Consider the following 19820-nt stretch of genomic DNA (forward strand, 5'->3'; position numbering starts at 1 on the left):
TCGCGGGGGACGATGATTCAGTCAGTCCCGCAGAATCCCGTAACTCCTCGGCGTCGCTGTTTCTTAGCGGGTGCTTTCCTCTGGGCGCTGGGGAAGAATGGGCGGTGTGAATCGGCAGAGCAGTGCCGAGCCAAGTTGCCCGTTGTTACCAGCCCCTGATTGGCGAGGCACCTACTCCTAATTGGCCCCATGATACAAAGTAGCACGGGCTCCATGATGTTCATTGGGTGCAAGTAGTAACCCCCACTCTTGAGATATTTATTTCAATATTTTGTATTCATTTCGCGAACCAGCATATTCATAACGTCGGGTCGAATCCGGAACGTGGGGTACCTAAACGAGGCGATCAGTGGATGTCGGTATGGATATCTACGTAATCACCTACTTCGAAATCAAATGTTTCACTGCAATATGAGATGCTCCCACAGATTAACAATGTGAGCTGGAATCGATATATACAGTAGCCTATACCTAGGTCAGCCATGGCAAAATTCTGGCCATGGAGGGAGAGGGCGGCCGGCTCTGTTATGGTACTATATCACAGACCAATCTTCCCATGACTTGATTTACCCCCACCTTGGCAAGTACCAAATCTCGTACATACGAATACCTACAGTGACAAGTTACTGAGTAGCACGTATTACAAGTCTGTACTCCGTACGTTATAACACAGTATTCTCTGTTCGTTCCTTGACGGACCATATCGTATCTGTCCGGCGAAATACTATGAAAGCGGTATAACACAGCATGAGCAACGGAATATGTTTTATGGAGGGTTGGACAGTTAGACGATGGACGGGATGAAGCACTTGTAACAATGTATGACAGAGACAAGAGGTCCAAGTCGCAGAATTACCCAAGTTCTCGAGAATAGTAGCCAGTACAAAGCTTCAGAATTTATCAGTAAGGAAACTGTAACGTAATAAGGGGGTTTTGACTTTTTCCTTTTTTTTCCTCTCTTTTTTTTTTTTTCTTCATTTTTCTTTTAGGTTTTGGAAGGGGGGGGGACTGGTTGTTGGGTGGGAGACCGTGGCGCGATATTGCTTTGGTTCTCAGGCATATCGGCACTGTGCTTACTCCCCGCCAACTAAGCGCAACGGCCAGTCACCTTGTCAGAAAGTGCGAAATTACGGTGCTTGCCCGTCGTGTATTTACTGTAGAGAGTACATGCTTCCGGACCGTAAAACTCGACACGGTACAAAGTGTGCACAAAGTGTTATGTATACTTTGTACTGTATAAGATTATGGGATAGCCTGTGATTCGCCTTCGCACCCTTCCCTTTGCCCTCCTTCTGCCTGACACATACAGTTGATACAACCTCCCACCTTCAACCTCGCTCCTACTTTGTCATTTTTCTCTGGATTTCTTCATTGATCGCTCTACCTTCCCACGCCAGGAACGTTCCAGATTCAGCATCTTGATGGATCTTGCCTCTTCTCTCTTCACCTCCTAGCCACGCTCATTCCCGACGTCAGGGACTGCGCCAGACCCAGCGAAGCCTTGAGGGTCCCCTGTGCCTCTGTCCGCCTACCCGTCTGGACTTGGGATGATCTTGCCGGTCATCGAACTCGCCGCACACGGCACTTCGACAACTGTGTCGTGCCTCGATCCCCGTTCCTACAATCTGTCAACCTTGACATATTTTTGAACCACTTTCTTTGACGGCAGCCTCGACACAACATAGCCCCATTCGATGTTATGCTTTGACAAAACCCGAGACCGTCCTTAGGGGCCACCATTGTTGCCTCCACGACTTGTTCGCCATCTCGATTACGCAAGTATCCGACCTGATCGCGATCTTTCACCGCGAGTCCTTTGAACACTCTCGCTGCTTTCCAGCCGCTTCGCACGATTTCCCACTCTGCTCTGCTATATCCAAGGCCGGTTTTCTGCAACCATCTCTTGCGTTAAAGCGCCCGACAAGTTCCCGCTCCAAGAATCAGAAATTCCGCACCCATGACGTACGGCATGCATAACACCGCAGCCTCCACCACCGTGGCGTGGTCGGAACATACTGCGAACCTTCCAGCCATTGCGGATGAGGATTCGTCTGACGTGGACGAACCTCCCGATTCAAATTTACCTTACTCTCCCATCAAAAATGGAACCTTTTGCCGGAATCCCATCCGCCGTTCGGTCGACACGGACCGCCCATCCCTTTTGACCAAGGCTCTTCAAAGCCCTGAAGAAGAAGAAGACGACACAGACGGACGCCCCTCGTCCGAATCGTTCCAGCTCCGTCGTTCTACGGCCAGCAACGCCAGTCTCGCTTCCACAGCTGATCTTACCAGCGATACCGGTCTCACTAGTCCGTCCCGCACCAATACGCCTAGCCCGCCTCTTCCCGAGCTTCGTTTTCTGAATCTCAATGGCGAGCCCGCGAAGGACCAAAACCGGCCTCAGGTGTCTCGATCCGACGAACACAAAAAGGAACTGCCTCCCAAGAAACGCCGCATCCAGTTTGCATGCGACTACAAACCGGAAGTCAAGCCCATCGTGCAGCCGGTCCCACAGAGACCGGCGTCCCCTGCCAAGGCTGCCTCTCCTCCTCCGCGCAAGACGAGCATTAAATTCGTATGCCCGGCTCCTCGCCCTGTCCCGGCTCGGAACATTTCGCCTCGTCAAGTGGAGCGGTTCGAGACGGCCATCGCCCAGCGTCAGCCGTCTGCATCAGATGGCGAAAAATGGCGCGGCAGTCACCAGAAGCAGCGCTACGCTCGCTCACCTAGGCCTCCTATGCCTTCCATGCCTCGCCACGTCTTGCACGACTCTGCCTGCAAGCCCAAAAAGTACATCACGGTCAGCGACAAAGACCTCCAGAGCGAATCCTCCCGCTTCCACGAGTTTGCCAGCGACGATCCCTGCCATGACGACTGGATCCGCGAGTCGTACTCTTCCCGGGGACGAAAACTGACCATCGACGACACGCTCTCGAAGGAAAACGAGATTCGCAAAATCGCAAAGGAAGCCGAAGAGGAAGCCGATGAAGAGGAGGACATGGAAGCAGCCGTGGGCGACGACGACGATGAAGATGACGCAGGCAACACGGCCGACGTTGATATCGACGAGGACGATGTGCAAGATGACGATGACAACGATGACGGGGAGGACGACGACGACGATGAGGACGAGGACGATGACGATGATGACTACGACTCGGTCGGCTATCACACGGATGAGGAGACTGGCTTTGCTGCCTCTGATGATGAGAACGAGGATGACGGTCTTCAGCTCTGGACTCCTGCACAGCCTGCCTTGCGACTCTCGGGAAGCACGCCAGTCCCTCACCGCTCGTCAATGACCGGAGACGTTTCGGACTCGTCCATCGGGTCGATTGGCCATGTGCGTGCGGATCGATCTCGTAAGACTAGACGAATCAAGATCCGTCCTGGCACGCCGGAGCTCCCCGACAGCACCGACTTTGTCTGCGGCACTCTAGACGAGGATCTGCCCATGGAGGAGGCGTACATCTCGTTCATGGCCGCTCGGAGACGTGAGAAGCTTCACATCATTCCTCAGGACATTGACCCCAGCTTTCCCGCTTCGGAGCCTGAAGAGGAGGGCGAGGAGGAAATCTTCAATCCGGTGAAGCATGCTAGCGACGACGAAGACCCGTGGCTCACTGGTAAGATGGATGACCTGCATCATGACCAGGACGGGCGCGGTCGGAAGAAGAAAGGATCACGCCTTTCTCCCAGGCGGTATCACTCGCCGCCGCCGCCAAAGAGGTACCACTCCCCACCGCCGAAGCGCCATTACTCCCCCGGCTCCACCAAGCCTCGTGGGCGCACTTCGCCACATGGCCTCTTTGACCGCCGCGTGTCACCTCGGCGTCTTTCGCCCGCTCCGCCCCGGCTTCTCCAGTCGCCGCGTTCGTCTCTGCGGGCGGGAGCGCAGGCGGTTCCGTTCACGGAGCTGGCGTCGCGCCCCGGCCTGACCATGACCAAGTCGCTGCCTCGAGCGCCCGTTCTCTTTGCCAACCATCGACACGGCCGTCGCAACAACAGCAAGCTGGCCATGACCAACGCGGCCAACGACGTCCATGTTCGCGGCGCCATCGACATCGTCAAGGGCCTGGAGAGGAAACGGCAGAGACGCAAGGAGAAGTTTTACCAAAAATACTGCAACCGTGCTCGCAAGGGACAGATTCCCGAACGCAAGCCTCAGCCCGGTATGGGATGTGAGCGGATGAGGGAGCTTGGTCTGCTCATGGCCGGCAAGATTGAACAGTGCAATTATGTTTTGTCAGTCTAAGCTTCTGGATGGCAGACTCTTCACCGTTCGCTTGTCTTGTCGTGTTTTCTCGTTTTTTGTTTCCTTTTTTTCATTCCTGTTTTTCTTTTGTCTGCGCATCTTCCCTTCAGTCTCTCCTCGTATTTGCATCAAGTGCCACCCGCACGAGGCGAGCTCGGTGTTTAGCATGGGGAAGGTGCGGCGTTTTCCTTGAACCTGCATCCAGATGGCATGACTTGATATTGTTTTCTATTCCTCGTGGTATTTAGTGTATATAGCCAAGGGTTTATTTCTATCTTTACTTCCTTTTCTATTTCCTTCTCCTTTATTTGGTTTGATTTAACTATGCCCATCGAACATGATGCCAGGGCGCTGTGTGCATCATCAGATACTGATAGCGACAGGAGCATAGGGAGGAGTCCAGGCCGTGGGAAGGCTCATTAGGTTGCATAGGGTGGTTGGATGGTTGGGACATTCAGGAGCATTTCTGGAGTTGCGGTAATGATACTCAGCGTTTCCTCCGTTTCGATCGTACCATGCTGGTTTTTTCAGTGATGAACAAGTTAAGTACAGAATAACATTACATCCTTGTTTTAAAAACAGTTGCAAAGGCCCAAGGCACCCTCTAGTTATATGGCGGTCGAGACGTGGTGATTGAAGGCATCACGAGACTTGTCGCCTAACCGGAGCAGGGTCTAAGAACACAGGAGACGTGGCCCATGGCGATTTGACATGCCACAGCCTGATACGGCTTTGACTTTGAATAATCTGGCCTTTCCACTCTACGCAATAGGACAATAGGATCCATCCTGCATCTTCAGAGCGTGGCAATCTTGGCATCTGCATCTATCCATGACGGGACAATTGGAGATCTCGAAGGTTCGATTAGGTAATCATGTCGAGTCAGCACTTGTGACAGATCCTGCCAGCCGGTCACAGCTGATACGCAATATTCAGGCCTTGATTTTCAGGCTGATCGTCCCAACCTCTCTCGCACAAGGCTTCCTTCACCTCATCATTTCGACCAAGAGAACGAGCTTGCGTTTCCTGCACTTGGCCTTTTTTTTCTTCTTTATTACACCTGTCACGACTCGGACGATCCGAAACCATTCGAGGCCCACACTGAAGCCATACCTGGCCGAGACGGGAAAAACAACTTAGACAATACATTACCTATCGTTACACTTTAATCATGTGGATTATCAACTGGTGTATGTGTCCTCGTCTTGTTCAGCAAAGGGCCCCCCGCGAGCTTGGAAGTGGCGACTCCCAGCTGACATATACCGACTACCTGCAGTCTACGATGTGCTCTCGAACCTTGGCTTGTTGAACAAACATGCCAAGCTCCTGTTCCTCGGCCTGGATAACGCTGGCAAGACGACTCTGCTGCATATGTTGAAGGTCCGTACGATGCTACGACGTAGGGGCAATTGGCATGGGATGCGCTGCGACAAAAGGGCTGGACAATAGCAGCGAAACATGGGGAACACCTGCTAACCCGAATCTTGGAGCGCTAGAACGATCGTGTTGCCATCCTCCAACCCACTCTCCATCCCAGTTCGTATACCCTTTACTCTCCCACTTGGCCATGGTCCCGCCGCTGACTGGGTCCGTGTCATGCAGCCTCGGAAGAGCTCGCGATTGGAAATGTTCGGTTTACAACTTTCGACCTGGGTGGCCATCAGCAGGCACGCCGGCTGTGGAAGGATTACTTCCCCGAGGTGAACGGGATCGTCTTCCTGGTGGACGCGAAGGACCATGATCGGTTCCCCGAGGCCAAGGCGGAACTCGACGCGCTCCTCTCGATGGAAGAACTGCAGAAGGTCCCGTTTGTCGTGCTCGGCAACAAGATTGACCACCCGGATGCCATTTCCGAGGACGAGCTGCGCCACCAGCTCGGTCTGTACCAGACCACGGGCAAGGGCAAGGTGCCTCTCGAGGGGATCCGGCCCATTGAGCTGTTCATGTGCTCGGTGGTTATGCGACAGGGTTGGTTTCCGTCTCCCACTGGCGAGAGTATTCATCGTCCCTTGTCGCAGAGCTAACATATTTGGGAACAGGTTACGGCGAGGGTATCAGGTGGTTGTCGCAATACGTCTAAGCGAGGAGGAAAAGCCCATCGAGGCCTTCCTTTCTTTTTCGGGAAACAACATGAATAGGCAGTAGTACACTGCCGGCGACGATATACACCGGATCACGGTCTACTACGATACGATACGGATGTCTGCACGACTGAGATGGCTTGGGGGAGCTTGGGCGTCGCCAGAAACAATTACTTTTTCAACGCCTGATTTGGTTGGGGCAAGATGAGTTATAATGGACTGATTGCACTGGCGAGGCTGGATTCCCTTTTTGTCCCGTATTCGTCCCAGCGTCTTAAGACGGCAACATAACATGTCTGGAGGGAACGAGGCGGCAGAGGGGAACCAGATAGATGACCAGTCAGGCAAACGACCAATTCTTTCCATAGAGGCAGGCGGTTTGTTAGATTATTCAGGTAGTCGAATTTGCGGTGCTTTTCCTCCTTGATAGCGTGCTGTCTTATTCTCCTCTGTTCTTGGGCTGCTGTCCATGTTGAATTCCGTGATGCCAGATACGTACAATGTCCACGAGGCTGACAACGGGGCGACGTGCCTTGCTTACGTAAATGGGCGGGATTATGACCTCTTGACCTCGACGTCAGTTGGTACAGTGTACATAATTACACCCGCCGACGTCATGGGGATTCCGAGGTACAGTACGTTGTACCTACCTCTTCACATGGCCTTTGTCTAGGTACTTTCATTACCCACCTCTTTGGGACACGCCAATTCTCCCCATCTTGGTCCAATTCCGAATCCTTCCTGTTTTCCGCCCTCTTCCTTTACGACACGTCTTTCAAAACCCATCGAATTATACCACCACGGTCTCTTGCCATCTGGGTCCTATAATGTGTCTATCGTCTCCGAATACAGCCCGTAACTATGGCTGAGTCCTCGACTGACCGTTACGGCTTCCCGCCCGAAGCGTACGACCCCTCTCCTTTACCGGATATCAACACCAACTTCTTATCGGATGACCATCTCGCTGCCTTTGTCTCGGCCCTCCATGCCCCTGATCCTGCTCAGAATCACGCCGACGATCTTACTTCTCCGCACTCCCCCCGTAGCCCCAGCTTCTTCCTGGACCCCGACCACACGCAACGCAAGGGTTCCTCCGCCAGTCTCTTGGATGGCTCCGACGCACAATCTGTCGCCGCTCATGCGGCCGCCCAGGCCGGAGACGTATCTGCCCCCGGGCATGGCGTCCACGGCAATGCCCGTTCGCCGACCCCGACTCTGGGCCGTAGGCAATCGGCCATGTTCATCACTGCCCAGAACGACTGGGCCCCGATCCACACGCGGGTCAATCAAAAGAAGAGGCGGGGAGATTCGCGCAAAGCCGGCGGCGGACGTGGCCAGGCCCTCCTGGGCACCCGTACCAAGGACGAGACGCGCGAGGGGTACCTGTACATCCTCCTCAAATGGCCCATGCTCTTCTTCGTGAGTGCCTGGTTGGTCGGCCTGTCCCTGACCTACCTCTACACGCGGTTTTACATCTGGGTCTACGAGCAGTTTGTCACCTGGCGCGGGCGCCGACAGCAGCTGCGCATGAGGCTGCGGCGGACGCACCGGTACCGCGACTGGGTGGCGGCGGCGCGCGAGCTCGACGGGTACCTCGGCCGGGATAAGTGGAAGGAGGAGAACAACTTTGCGTACTACGACTCCAAGACGGTTCGGCGCGTGTGGGAGCAGCTGCGGCGCTGTCGCTTACGGGCTGAAGCCGTCGAGCGCGGCGGCAATAAGAATGGAACGGAAGCGGAAAAGAAAAAAGAAAAGGAAAGTGGGAGGGCTGTTGAGGATCTCAGGGCCCTCTTGGAGGCGTGCGTCAAGAACAACTTTGTTGGCGTGGAGAATCCCAGGCTGTATAGCCAGACGTACTATGGTACCAAGAATCTTGTGCAAAATTTCGTCGACGAAGGTGAGTTTTCTTTCGGCTTGCATGGCCCACCTAGGTTGGTGGGAAGGGTAAGACTTGACTGACACAATTTCATTCGCCCTCTAGTGGAAAAGAGCGTCGACTTTCTCGCCGACACGAAACAGCTGAGCCTCGAGGAGAAACGTGGGGCGTTCAAGGGGATGCATGCCAACTACGGCCGAACGGCGCTCTGCCTGTCCGGGGGGGCATCGTTCGCGTACTACCACTTTGGCATCATCAAGGCGCTGCTGGAAGCCGACCTGCTACCCGATGTCATCACGGGGACCAGCGGCGGCGCCCTTGTGGCGGCGCTCGTGGCGACGCGTACAAACGAGGAGCTCAAGCAGCTGCTCGTTCCGGCGCTCGCGACGCGGCTCACGGCGTGCAGCGAGCCCATCACGACGTGGTTCCCGCGATGGTGGAAGACGGGAGCGCGGTTCGATGCGGTGGACTGGGCTCGGAAGTGCTCCTGGTGGACGCGCGGGTCGATGACGTTCCGCGAGGCGTACGAACGGACGGGCCGCATCCTCAACGTGAGCTGCGTGCCGGCGGACCCGCACTCGCCGACGATCCTCTGCAACTACCTCACCAGCCCGGACTGCGTCATCTGGTCGGCGGTGCTCGCGTCGGCGGCGGTCCCCGGCATCCTCAACCCGGTGGTGCTCATGATGAAGCAGCGCGACGGCACGCTGGCGCCCTACTCGTTCGGCCACAAGTGGAAGGACGGCAGCCTCCGGACGGACATTCCCATCAAGGCGCTCAACCTCCACTTTAACGTCAACTTTACCATCGTCTCGCAGGTCAACCCGCACATCAACCTCTTTTTCTTCTCGTCGCGCGGCTCGGTCGGCCACCCGGTCACGCACCGCAAGGGCAAGGGCTGGCGCGGCGGGTACGTCATGTCGGCGGTCGAGCACTACCTCAAGCTGGACATGAACAAGTGGCTCCGGTTCATCCGGCACGCCGAGCTGCTCCCGCGGCCGCTGGGCCAGGACTGGTCGCAGCTGTTCCTGCAGCAGTTCAGCGGCACGGTGACGGTGTGGCCGCTGACGGAGCCGCTGGACTTTGTGCACATCCTGTCGGACCCGGACCCGCCGCGCCTGGCGCGCATGCTCCACGAGGGCCAGCAGCGCGGGTTCCCGATCCTCAAGTTTGTGGGGAACCGGCTCCGCGTGGAGCGGGCGGTCGAGCGGGGCCGGAGGGAGACGCGGCCCTGGGTCCGCCGGGGCAGTATCGAGACGATCATCAGCGAGGAGGACTTGCGGAGCTTGCTCATCAGCGGGGTGGACGAGGACTCGACGGATGCGGATGGCGGGGAGATAACGGCGTTGCAGGATGAGGTTGCTGTTGCCGATGATGAGTACCCGGACGAGGGAGAGCAGAGGTGGATGTGACGGTGAAGACCATATGCAACGTATAGGATGACGACGGGATGGACCTTACCAACAACAGTATTATACAGATGGTTTTCCTAGATGCTTTTCTTGAACTGCGATTAGGGAGGGCATGGTAGCATGGCGTTTAGGGGCCAAGATGGTATTTACAGGACAGGACGGTAGAGTGAAAGTGCATATAGTAGAAAGAAACAGATCATTATAAGGCCCGTTAATTAGCTAAAAATGAATAAACTAAGATTGTTGATTATATTCCTTTCTTTTTATGAATGCAGGAGATCAATAAAGGGAATAAATAAGACAATAAATAGGACAATAAATAAGGACAATAAATAGGACAATAAATAGGACAATAAATAGGACAATAAATAGGACAATAAATAGGACAATAAATAGGACAATAAATAGGACAATAAATAGGACAATAAATAGGACAATAAATAGGACAATAAATACTGAACGAATACAGCTCGCGAGGTCAGTTCTATATTCGTATGTACCTGGTACCTGTACGTACCCTGCTCGTCTTATCGCACGGCTACTTATCAGAAGGACAGATTGTCCAGTGTCTGGAGCGCATTACGGGGCCCGACTGCCGTGCCCGGATCGGGCTTAGCGTGACTTCATTCAATGACCCACCTTGACGTTTTCGGCCTGGCAAGTACTGACTCGCAATGGTCTGACGGCTGGCAAGGCTATGAACGCTTAGGTAATCCATGTTCGAGGCCACGATTGTCAACTGGCAAGTACTTGGGGTCGATTGTGCGACCGAACTTCCCCCCCATCGTTTCGTCCTCGTTCCTCTCTCAACACCATAGCTCCCAGACCCTGACTACGGCCACGGTCTCGACGTCAAGATGAGCTCCGAGTCCTTCTACGACGAGCAGGTACGTTGCATGTCGTTCATCAATGGAAAGAAAAGGAACAAGTACAGAAGAAAGAACACAGAAGCTAATATAGCCGCAGGGACAATTCTTCCCCATCTTCATCCTCACCCTCACCAGTCTCGTTACCCTCCCTCTTACCTACACCCTCGTCCGCCCAGCAAAGGACCTCGAGGCCACCGCTCCGCATATCAAGTCAGATTACAAGCCAGAACATGACAAGCTATTACAATCTATCCGCCAGGCGCAGAAGCGCAAGCAGCGCCGTGTCTTCCGCGCCGTCTTCGTCCTGGCGGGATGGGCCCTCATGGCCTTTATGGTCCACCTGATCATTACCACCCAACGCATCAGCCCCAAGATTTGGAATCCCTATGACATTCTAGGCATTTCCGATGTAAGTCTCTTGCCGTTGTCGTTTTAAATTTTATTGCGTCCAATTTCTCTCCTTTTTCTCGTTCTCTTTTTTCCGCCCCGTCCCCGTAGTGGACAGCTGGCCTGACTCGATTTTTTCTCCTTCGTCCCTCTAGTCCGCAAGCGAGAAAGTCATCAAGAAAACCTACAAGACCTTGTCCAGAAGACTACACCCCGACAAGGCCAGGCCCGACGCCGCCAAGAACGAGACGGTCGAATCGCTCAACGCCGCCTGGGTCGAGATTTCCAAGGCCTATCAGGCCCTCACCGACGAGGAGGTCCGCAACAACTATATCCAGTATGGCCACCCGGACGGCAAGCAGAGCTTCTCCATGGGAATCGCTCTGCCCACGTGGATCGTCGCCGACGGCAACGGAAAATATGTCATCTTCCTCTACACGGCCCTTCTCGGCGTCCTGCTTCCGTACCTGGTTGGTTCTTGGTGGTACGGCAGCCAGCGCATGTCCAAGGAGGGCGTCCTGGTGGAGAGCGCCAACAACCTGTTCCGCGCCTACGAAGACAGCGTCGACACCGGGGGCGTCATCACCGCCCTCAGCGTCGGAAAGGAGTACGAGCACACCTTCAAGGGCGACAAGGCCGACGCCGGGCTCGCCAAGATCGAGTCCCGCATCACGTCCCCGGACAACCACTGCGGCATGTCGACCAAGGACAGGCATGCCCTCGAGGACCTCGATAGCGGCGTCCGCCGCAAGGCCCTCTCCCTCCTCTGGGCCTACCTGGGCCGCACCGACCTCGGCGATGACGCCCTCAACCGTGCCAAGTACGAAGTAGCCCCCATCGCCCACGCCCTCAACCGCTCCTTCTCCGTCATCTCCCAAGCCTTTGGTCACACCGACCCCATCGTGGCCTCCTTCCAGACCAGCCAGCACCTCGTCCAGGCCATCCCGCCCAGGGCGTCCCCTCTCCTCCAGCTCCCCTACTTCACCCCGGCCATCGCCCGCGCCGTCGACGGCGACCACAAGAACCACACCACCATCCAGCAGTTCATGGACCTCCCCGACGCCCAGCGCCGGAGCCTCGTCGTCGGCAAGGGCCTCCTCTCCGAATCGCAGTACAAGTCGGCCGTCGACGTCGCCCGCCAGCTGCCGTACTTCCAGGTCGACAAGGCCTTCTTCAAGGTGGCCGGCGAAAAGGTCATCATCCCGTCCTCCCTCGTGACCCTGGTGGTCAAGGGACGCATCGTGCCCCCCGGCACCGTGAACGTGCCGGCCGTCGCGCCGCAGGACCTGGAGGACCTGGACCCGGCCGAAGACGACGTCGACGCCTTCATCGGCCGCAAGGCCAGCGTGACCGTCAAGGGCCCCGACGGGAAGCCCGTGGCCGTGGAAAAGAAACCCGTGCTGCCCCCGCTGGCCCACGCCCCGTACTTCGCCCGCCCCCACGCCCCGACCTGGTCCGTCTTCTTGACCGACGCCAAGCAGGGCAAGATGGCCGTCCCGCCCTTCCACTTTTCCCACTTTGACCAGCCCATCCTCACCGGCGACGGGAAGCCGACCTTTAACGTGCAGACCTTCAAGGCCCAGTTTGCTGCGCCCCCGCAGCCCGGCCACTACACGTTTGTCATGCACGTCATGAACGACAGCTACGTCGGCTTCGACACCAGGATGGAGGTGACCTTGGTCGTTGAGCACCCCAGCAAGGCTGCCGCCATGGTGGCCGAGGATGAAATCAGCGAACCGGAAGAGGGTGAGTAATCTTTATGTCCTTACACTTTTTACCTTTGAAATGTTTGTCGATTTACTAACCTTCTTTTCTGTGCAGACTCTTTAGCTGGCCAGATGAGCGCCCTCAAGGGCGGCAGTGTGCCCGGCACGACCAGGCCCAGGAAGAAGCCGGTCGAGGAGGACTCGGACGACGAGAGCGGAACCGACGATGACGAGGAGGACGACACGAGCGAGACGAACACGGATACGGAGGACGAGGGCGCTTAGAGGCCAGGATGTCCGCCGTCTTCGACGAGGGGGTGTCCTACCCGATGGGAAGGGGAACAAGCGGGAACGTAATGTTCGTCTTTTTTTTCTTTCTTTTACGCTGTCATTTATTTCTTCTCTCCCTCTGGTGTGGCGGAGGTAAAAGGAAACGAGGAAAAAAGCACGTTTTTAGCGGATGTCACTGTAGCGATAGGGGGGAGAAGGGGGTCAACCCTATACCATGAGAGGACAACATGAAGAGGAAGCGGACTGAGAAGAGAGAAGAAATTCAAGAGAATAAATACCCGGTTCTACATGAGTCTGCAAGTGTCTTTGTGTTTATTCTATGGGTGGTCGAAAGCCTATTCAAGGTCTTCCAAGTATGGTCATGATAGTGTGGAATCAAGCAAGTAAGTTACTCTTCCCTCTTTGCTGCCGGCAGGATATTCCCATAAATATCATGGCTGACCATTTGCTTCGAGAAGCAATGTGCGTTGAGACGTCCGAGACAGACTGCACATATTCCGATAATTCCACCCTTTGCCGCGTACATACAAGAGTGACCATCCTCAGTTATCCTCAGGGAAATCAAAATCAGCAAATGTGTCGCGTTCGGTGTCCCCTGTCTGGCCGCTAGAGACCGCATCTCCAGGACAGAAATATAAGAACCAAATCACGAAAGACGTCGATCCAGTCTCCAACGTCCTCCATGACATTCCATCAAGATACCCAGGCAAAAGAGAAGAAAAGAAACAACAGAAAAAAAGAAAAGCGTTCCATGTCGTCGGTCGAAAGACGCATCCCTCTCACATGGTGAGATGCTTGGCGCGACTCCAGGCCAGACCGCCCTCCCAGATACCCGGGTCGCTGTCGCCGGGATCATAGTCCATGCTGGCGTCGTGCTGCCAGATGTACTTGTCGAGCCATTCACTGTTCTTGCCCCGCTGGGTGCGGTGGGACGAATACATGTGGCCGACCTCCTGGAAGTGGAACCCACGAAGCATACGGCTCATCCAGGAAAAGTCGGGATCGGCCTTTCCTCGCATCAGGGTCTCGATGATGATTCCTATGAGAAGATCAGGTGTCAGATTTTGCAAGTGAGAGGGGAACGGGGAAACGTACGGTTCGGCAAAGGCTGGTTGAATCTGCCATCCGTGCCTATGTTGTTCCACAGGCTGTTGGACTCCGCACATTCCTAATTGTGTGGCATGCTTCGGGGGCCGTGGAGACGGGACATGTGAGTCAAGAGGCGGTCAATGAGGGCCGTCCCGACGTGCTTGCGACGGTACTCGTGGTGGACAAAGACGGACAGCTGTACGGTGGTCCGACCAACGTGTCTCCCAAGTCCGAAGCCGCGGTCATATGGCTGCATGAAGGCGAAGCCGATGACGGTAGGCTCCCGCTTCTTGAACTGCGGGGGATCCACTACCGACGTGGCCGTCCAGGCCTTGAATTCCTCCCACATGACCTTGGAAGGCCAGTTGCTGGGGTCGTTGAGATCGACGGGACGGCCAACGGCGACGATGAAGGGGAGCTTGGCGTCCTTGCAGCTGCGGCCGATTCGGCGAAAGTCCTCCTCATCGACGAGCTCGGTGTCCCAGGCACGGATGCCGCGCTTGATCTCCCAGTTGTAAATGTCGACGATGCCGGCGAGGTCGGACGGTTTCGCGGGTCGGAGCACGCAGTCGACCTCGACTTTGCGAGGCGGCGGGATCGGTGGCAGCAGCAGACGACCTTCCACCTCGCCGTGGGCTTGCGTGCGCGCGTGGTGTAGCCACCGGGCCTTTCTTTTTCTCACCTTGTTCTCACGTGTGATGAGGTATGCGCTGGTCCAGTCACGGCGACGGTCACGCAAGTTGGGATCTAGCTCCATTTCTTCGTGCATGTCGACAAACGTCGGGGGTTGTTCAACGGGTTCTCGAAGTCGACCCGTCTCGGTGTCGACGTCGCGAAACCAGTGCTCTTCGATGCCACCGTCCTCGAGGAAGGTAGGCCGGGGATGACGGGGAATTCTGGAGCTCCAGTCCACAATGAAGGCATGGTAGAAACTGCGGGTACGGAATATGAAGTCGTCATCTCCCTCGTCCATCCAGGGGTCTTTTCTGAGTATACCACCGACATTCTCGAGCTTATGCTTAGGGGCGATTTCGTTTCGAATATCGATGGTTCCTTGCATGGCCCAGCTGGTGTCTCTGGGGCTGCTCGTGCCGTCGTCCTCCGTGAGGTCGGCGACGTGGTCAAGGGGTCCGGTGTCGTCAACACCGTCAATGCTGATTTCCCATGCTGACTGGCCCATCGAGCTCCTCGGGGCGACGGGGCTCTCGACTTCGGGTTCATCGGCTTTCAGGGCAGGGGTGACGGCTCGCAAAACAACTTGCTTCTGATCATTGTCTGCCTGGTTTTCGTTTTCTATTTCCCTCGGGATGGACGTTTTGGAGCTGCCGGGCTGCCGAGGACTGTCGGGGACATGATCCTGGGCGTCGACATGATTCGGGACATCGACATGATTATGGACCTCGGCATGCTCAACCGTCAGCTTGACTCCGCCGCTTCCGAGATCAAGGAGACAGGACGTCTTTGTAATGGCGCTATCGGGAGTAGACGGCAAAGCCACGTATCCCCCTGATTTAGCTGGCGAGGCATCTTTAGAAGAGTTCCCTGTTTCGTTACCAGGCTCCTTCTGAGTCGAAGCTGGGCTAGAAGGGAGATGCGAAGGGGGGAGTCGACCGGGAGGAACCTTGTTACGCGTGGGAAGTCGATTGGCTTCCATAAGCCACGCCTGGATGGCCTTGTTGCGGTATTCCATGGTGGCTTCCGGTCATCCAGGCATCAGAGGAAACGATGCTGGCGTACTGATGAGATGGGGAGCCGCTAGATATGTTTAGGTCGGTGTCTCGGCGAGTGTCTCGGCGGGTATTTCGGTTGGAATTTCCACTGCCTTGCGAGTAGAATTGTGTGGGTGGTGTGAAGCGAAGAGGGCACGAAGAAGATTGATATGAGGTTGATATAGGAGGAGTGGCAGTTCAGTTCACTAGGAAGCGGAATCCGCGTCCCTCGCGGGCTGGTTGGTGTTGGAGGAAAAGGGCTATGATTGCCTTTATGGCAGACAATGTCCTTTGCCTTCATTGTAGGTACTGTACGTTCTATTGTTGCCTGAAGGCGGTGAGTCACTATCTACCATATCAGGTGACCAGATATTCATCCCTACTCCTAGGTAGGTAGACTTGAGGCAAGTACGCAGGCAAGGAAGGAGCGAACAACCAGGACTTGTACTGAGTAGGTAGGTACCTACCTAGGTAGAGATTCGTTGCGCGACTGAATAACCGATCACCTTGTATTAACAAGTATCTGGGAAATAGATAACTGTATGTTTATCCAAACTGGGCTGCTCAAGTCGCAGTGGCTCTCTGTTATTATGGCTATCCTATGCTCGTCTTATTCCTGACGTTGAATAGGGGCCAGAACTCACCGACTCACCGAGGAAGAAGGTCACGTGTTATCTCGGTGTGAACTCGTAATCTCCCACCCCGACTTCCTCACCCCTTTCGGTGAACACTACACTACCCAACCCACTGCGAGGTAATGCGCACCCAGGTCACGATGGATGTCCCGTCACTTCAAACGTGATAATGTACTAAGAATATATATAGTGATACATGAAAGTGGAACGTGTACCGTTTATATCCAGCACCCATCTAATCTTACGCGCATTGTCACCATGCTATCCATTCTGCGAAAAGCCAGGTTGAAGGATAAGGAGATGAGGATCCTGATGCTGTGCGTTGAAATCGATCGTCCTTCCTGGAGTGAGACCAGCTCCTGGAACCCATGCTGACGATGGTCTGAAACTCAGCGGCCTGGACAATGCGGGAAAGACCACCATCGTCAAGAGTATCATGGGAGAGGATATCAACACTGTCAGCCCAACTCTGGGTTTCATCATCAAGACCATTGATTACGATGGGTGCGTTACTGACGATTGCGATTCACAATGACTGTTGTGCCGTCTCGTATTATGATCTTGTCGTTACGAATGTACTGACAAGCACTGCAGATACAAGCTCAACATATGTAACTCTAGAGAAAGCCAGGCACAGCCCTGCTGAGGGAACCCCTTGCTAACCAGATCCAGGGGACGTAGGAGGCCAGAAGACGCTGCGGTCATATTGGCGCAACTACTTTGAGAAAACGGACGCTCTCATCTGGGTGGTCGACGCCACGGATCGTCTACGCATCGAAGACTGCCGGGATGAACTTCACGGCCTGCTCCTGGAAGAGGTGCTGCTTCACAACTCCCCCTTGGCCGTCTCGTCATCTTACCGTGCTGACTCGAGTGTGGACACAGCGACTTGCGGGATCGAGTCTCCTCGTGTTTGCCAACAAGACGGATGTCAACGGGTGTATGGACGAAAATGAAATCTTGCAGGTACCGTACAAGCAGCGGCTGGGTTTCATGCATGTCCCTCGTTTTCTGTGTGGAGTGATTCTGACTTTGTAAAGGGCCTTCAACTTGAATCCATACGGACACACAGATGGAATATCCTACGATGCAGCGCCGTGACGGGAGTGAACCTCAAAGAAGGGCTGGCATGGGTGGTAGACGATGCAAAGAAGCGTCTCTTTCTATATTAGAGACAAGCGTCTCTTTCTATATTACACTGGAGATGATTTGACAATACACCGCACTACAAGGAAAAAGGGGATGGGGCAGGGTAAACGTTTCCACCACGTCAGCGAATGTTCAGCCACTACTCGAGTGGGCTCAGGGGATACACGTGGAAGGAAGGAAACCGACGGTGGCAAGGAATGAGAGAATGACTTCATGGATGGGTAACGTTATTACGAATACAGCAAAGTGTACCTGTTTTTTAGCACCAACTCAATGCACATGGGAAATCGCAGGCACACCGTTGCCAGGCTTCGGAAATGTCGTCGTTCATCGTTCAGTCGTCAGTCGTCAGTAGAAGTGGGTCTCGTCAGAAACCTGGCCGCGGCTATGATTGGTTATCATCGGCCCTCATTCACGATGTACACTAGGTACTTCGTTGAGACGCTCTAGCATTCGTCTGCTTTCTTTTCTTTCGTTTTAACACGGAGGACTTGTGGCGGCTTGATGATTGTACATGTGCTCTCGTAAGGGCGGGGAGACGGAAAAAGGCAACAACTCAACCCTCGCCACAGTGATGGTGCAAGAAAAACTCAAAGATGATCCGAATTACACAGGGGATTGATTCATGCGAGAGGATAGTTGAAGCGAACCCAAGGTAGGTACCGTAGAAAAGGTAAACGCTTCTCGAAGCGAAAATCCATAGAATAAAATGGGACCTAAATCGTAATGAGGGGTATGACAAAGAGATGTCGACCGAGTACAACGTACGTACATATACCTAAATTTTGACTTGGGCTGTTCTGGTGCCGGTATAGGCACGGCAGGGCAAAAGCCGGCATGCCCTGGGCGTTGGTTTGACGAGGCAAAGACGAACAAAAAAAAAAACGAAAAAAAAAAAAAGCCAAAAAAGAAAGAAAGAAAGACAGCGCTATCCTCAGGTATCCGCACCGACTCGTTGATATCAGAGGGCAAAATCGTGACTCGTGGTTGAATGATCCTTGAGGATTCCGGTACAACGTAAAACGTACCTACTGCGTAACATTAAAATAGTAAATCAAACTATGCGGTGTGGTTGTGAAAGATACAGTAAAATAAATGGAGCAGAGTACAGTAGGGACCTGCTTTGCAAAGAGCCTTTGAGATACAGAGCAAGATCATGGACACTGTATCATTGAGCAGAGTTCGGAGAGGCGACACAGTCGGAATATAAACTTTTACTGGCCCTCAATCGTACCGAGACGAGACGGTTCAAGTTATTCGTACGAAGTACAACGTACTCGAAGCAGCCTCCACAAATCCTCGTGCATGCGTCCATTGGTCTCCGGGAAGATGCACAGTATGATGAATGGACTGCTTCGTCGCCCTCGTCCCTGCACGTTTGCACGTTGCTCTTCATTACCCTACCCCGTTTGTCCTGAATGATCCTTTACCCATGTCCTATTCATACGCTTGTGTTCCTCTCATCTGCTATATCCAGCTCGCTATAAAAGGACACATGGAGTGGAATGGTTTCGAACGGAATATTCCAGGACGAAAAATGCCTGTCACTTGAGTGCACGGCACGAGGTAGATTTGTAACGACAATGTGGAGAACTGGAGAAACATTGGCCTGTAAGCGTCACCTCACAGTAGGTATCTAGGATTCGGGAACGCAGCACAGTCATGTTATGTACCTAGTATACTGTGGCGTGGCTCTCCCGCGTTCGTAGCGACCCCACCTGACTGTCGTTACCGTGTGAGAAGACGGGGAATATCTCCAGGACTGGTTTCATACATTGCGTCGAGCCACTGTACAGGCGACGACTGGTCAACTCTGTTCTTCGGCCATCAACTTTATTACTAAAAACATTCGGAAAAGTCGTCGTGTTGGACACTTTGTTTTATGGAAAAAGCGAACCTTCTAGCCTGAAAAAGTTGACACGCGGCTAATCGCTACCAATAGCCTAGAGGAGGCGACATGGCAACCGTCATTCCATTGATTCCACCGGGCAACAGCGGAAAGCCAAAAGCGCATGTATGTACACTACAGTACATTGTACATGTGCATGCACCGTACCTAGCTTATCAGGATACGTACGAAGTACCGTCGTCGTCGTACGTAGGTACCCTTCCAAGAAGGCCCGTTTTGGCACGAGGGGATTCTCTTCGTCTCCTGTCACCTCTGGTTTCCCATCGCCTTGTCCTTTTTCCAATTTAACACGACCATTTCCCGTTACCGTTACTTTTTTTCTTATTGCTCCATTTTAGCCTCCTTCCGTCCTTCGTATTTCGTGTCAAACTCGATGGCTCGAAGCCAAACAAAGATTAAGGACAAATCTTTTGACGAGTTTCATCTATTTACTACGAAGTACGGAGTACACA

The 19820-nt window shown here is 54.2% G+C and overlaps 6 protein-coding genes across 6 annotated transcripts; 5 read left to right on the forward strand and 1 right to left on the reverse strand.

Annotated features, from left to right (window-relative positions):
* The first annotated feature begins 1308 nt into the window (after positions 1 to 1308).
* On the forward strand, positions 1309 to 4996 carry ACRALDRAFT_1065885 (uncharacterized protein). Its single transcript, XM_071017235.1, has one exon. The coding sequence runs from the start codon at positions 1958 to 1960 to the stop codon at positions 4253 to 4255; it is 2298 nt and encodes a 765-aa protein (XP_070871915.1). The 5' UTR covers positions 1309 to 1957; the 3' UTR covers positions 4256 to 4996.
* Positions 4997 to 5251: 255 nt separating this feature from the next.
* ACRALDRAFT_1052657 (uncharacterized protein) lies at positions 5252 to 6792 on the forward strand. The gene is made up of 5 exons (XM_071015742.1): positions 5252 to 5445; positions 5532 to 5635; positions 5752 to 5791; positions 5858 to 6223; positions 6295 to 6792. The coding sequence occupies exons 1-5, from the start codon at positions 5427 to 5429 to the stop codon at positions 6333 to 6335; spliced, it is 570 nt and encodes a 189-aa protein (XP_070871916.1). The 5' UTR covers positions 5252 to 5426; the 3' UTR covers positions 6336 to 6792.
* A 259-nt stretch (positions 6793 to 7051) lies between these two features.
* ACRALDRAFT_1052658 (uncharacterized protein) lies at positions 7052 to 9870 on the forward strand. Its single transcript, XM_071015743.1, has 2 exons — positions 7052 to 8233; positions 8318 to 9870. Exons 1-2 carry the CDS (start codon positions 7198 to 7200, stop codon positions 9622 to 9624), a joined length of 2343 nt encoding a protein of 780 aa, XP_070871917.1. The 5' UTR covers positions 7052 to 7197; the 3' UTR covers positions 9625 to 9870.
* Positions 9871 to 10403: 533 nt separating this feature from the next.
* Positions 10404 to 13380, forward strand: ACRALDRAFT_1052661 (uncharacterized protein). Its single transcript, XM_071015744.1, has 4 exons — positions 10404 to 10511; positions 10591 to 10902; positions 11036 to 12626; positions 12702 to 13380. Exons 1-4 carry the CDS (start codon positions 10482 to 10484, stop codon positions 12869 to 12871), a joined length of 2103 nt encoding a protein of 700 aa, XP_070871918.1. The 5' UTR covers positions 10404 to 10481; the 3' UTR covers positions 12872 to 13380.
* A 276-nt stretch (positions 13381 to 13656) lies between these two features.
* Positions 13657 to 15656, reverse strand: ACRALDRAFT_1072695 (uncharacterized protein; the record flags this gene model as incomplete). Its single annotated transcript, XM_071018012.1, has 3 exons — positions 13657 to 13916; positions 13973 to 14025; positions 14086 to 15656. 3 exons carry the CDS (start codon positions 15654 to 15656, stop codon positions 13657 to 13659), a joined length of 1884 nt encoding a protein of 627 aa, XP_070871919.1.
* A 762-nt stretch (positions 15657 to 16418) lies between these two features.
* Positions 16419 to 17781, forward strand: ACRALDRAFT_1052663 (uncharacterized protein). The gene is made up of 7 exons (XM_071015745.1): positions 16419 to 16429; positions 16501 to 16627; positions 16704 to 16814; positions 16905 to 16921; positions 16983 to 17128; positions 17196 to 17276; positions 17351 to 17781. Exons 2-7 carry the CDS (start codon positions 16569 to 16571, stop codon positions 17480 to 17482), a joined length of 546 nt encoding a protein of 181 aa, XP_070871920.1. The 5' UTR covers positions 16419 to 16429; positions 16501 to 16568; the 3' UTR covers positions 17483 to 17781.
* The last annotated feature ends 2039 nt before the right edge of the window (positions 17782 to 19820 follow it).

This window comes from Sodiomyces alcalophilus, assembly GCF_042370955.1.
Source record: "Sodiomyces alcalophilus JCM 7366 unplaced genomic scaffold ACRALscaffold_8, whole genome shotgun sequence".
Taxonomy (NCBI): domain Eukaryota; kingdom Fungi; phylum Ascomycota; class Sordariomycetes; order Glomerellales; family Plectosphaerellaceae; genus Sodiomyces; species Sodiomyces alcalophilus.

What these genes read in the sequence shown, in the direction of transcription:
- ACRALDRAFT_1065885 (XM_071017235.1), top strand. Translation starts at nt 1,958, where the DNA reads ATGACGTACGGCATGCATAACACCGCAGCCTCCACCACCGTGGCGTGG.
- ACRALDRAFT_1052657 (XM_071015742.1), top strand. An exon ending in CTCTGCTGCATATGTTGAAG is followed by an intron (nt 5,636 to 5,751) that starts GTCCGTACGATG and finishes TTGGAGCGCTAG; the next exon opens with AACGATCGTGTTGCCATCCT. An exon ending in CCAACCCACTCTCCATCCCA is followed by an intron (nt 5,792 to 5,857) that starts GTTCGTATACCC and finishes CGTGTCATGCAG; the next exon opens with CCTCGGAAGAGCTCGCGATT.
- ACRALDRAFT_1052658 (XM_071015743.1), top strand. Translation starts at nt 7,198, where the DNA reads ATGGCTGAGTCCTCGACTGACCGTTACGGCTTCCCGCCCGAAGCGTAC. An exon ending in GCAAAATTTCGTCGACGAAG is followed by an intron (nt 8,234 to 8,317) that starts GTGAGTTTTCTT and finishes TTCGCCCTCTAG; the next exon opens with TGGAAAAGAGCGTCGACTTT.
- ACRALDRAFT_1052661 (XM_071015744.1), top strand. Translation starts at nt 10,482, where the DNA reads ATGAGCTCCGAGTCCTTCTACGACGAGCAG. An exon ending in AGTCCTTCTACGACGAGCAG is followed by an intron (nt 10,512 to 10,590) that starts GTACGTTGCATG and finishes ATATAGCCGCAG; the next exon opens with GGACAATTCTTCCCCATCTT. An exon ending in AATCAGCGAACCGGAAGAGG is followed by an intron (nt 12,627 to 12,701) that starts GTGAGTAATCTT and finishes TTTTCTGTGCAG; the next exon opens with ACTCTTTAGCTGGCCAGATG.
- ACRALDRAFT_1052663 (XM_071015745.1), top strand. Translation starts at nt 16,569, where the DNA reads ATGCTATCCATTCTGCGAAAAGCCAGGTTGAAGGATAAGGAGATGAGG. An exon ending in ACGGCCTGCTCCTGGAAGAG is followed by an intron (nt 17,129 to 17,195) that starts GTGCTGCTTCAC and finishes GTGTGGACACAG; the next exon opens with CGACTTGCGGGATCGAGTCT. An exon ending in ACGAAAATGAAATCTTGCAG is followed by an intron (nt 17,277 to 17,350) that starts GTACCGTACAAG and finishes GACTTTGTAAAG; the next exon opens with GGCCTTCAACTTGAATCCAT.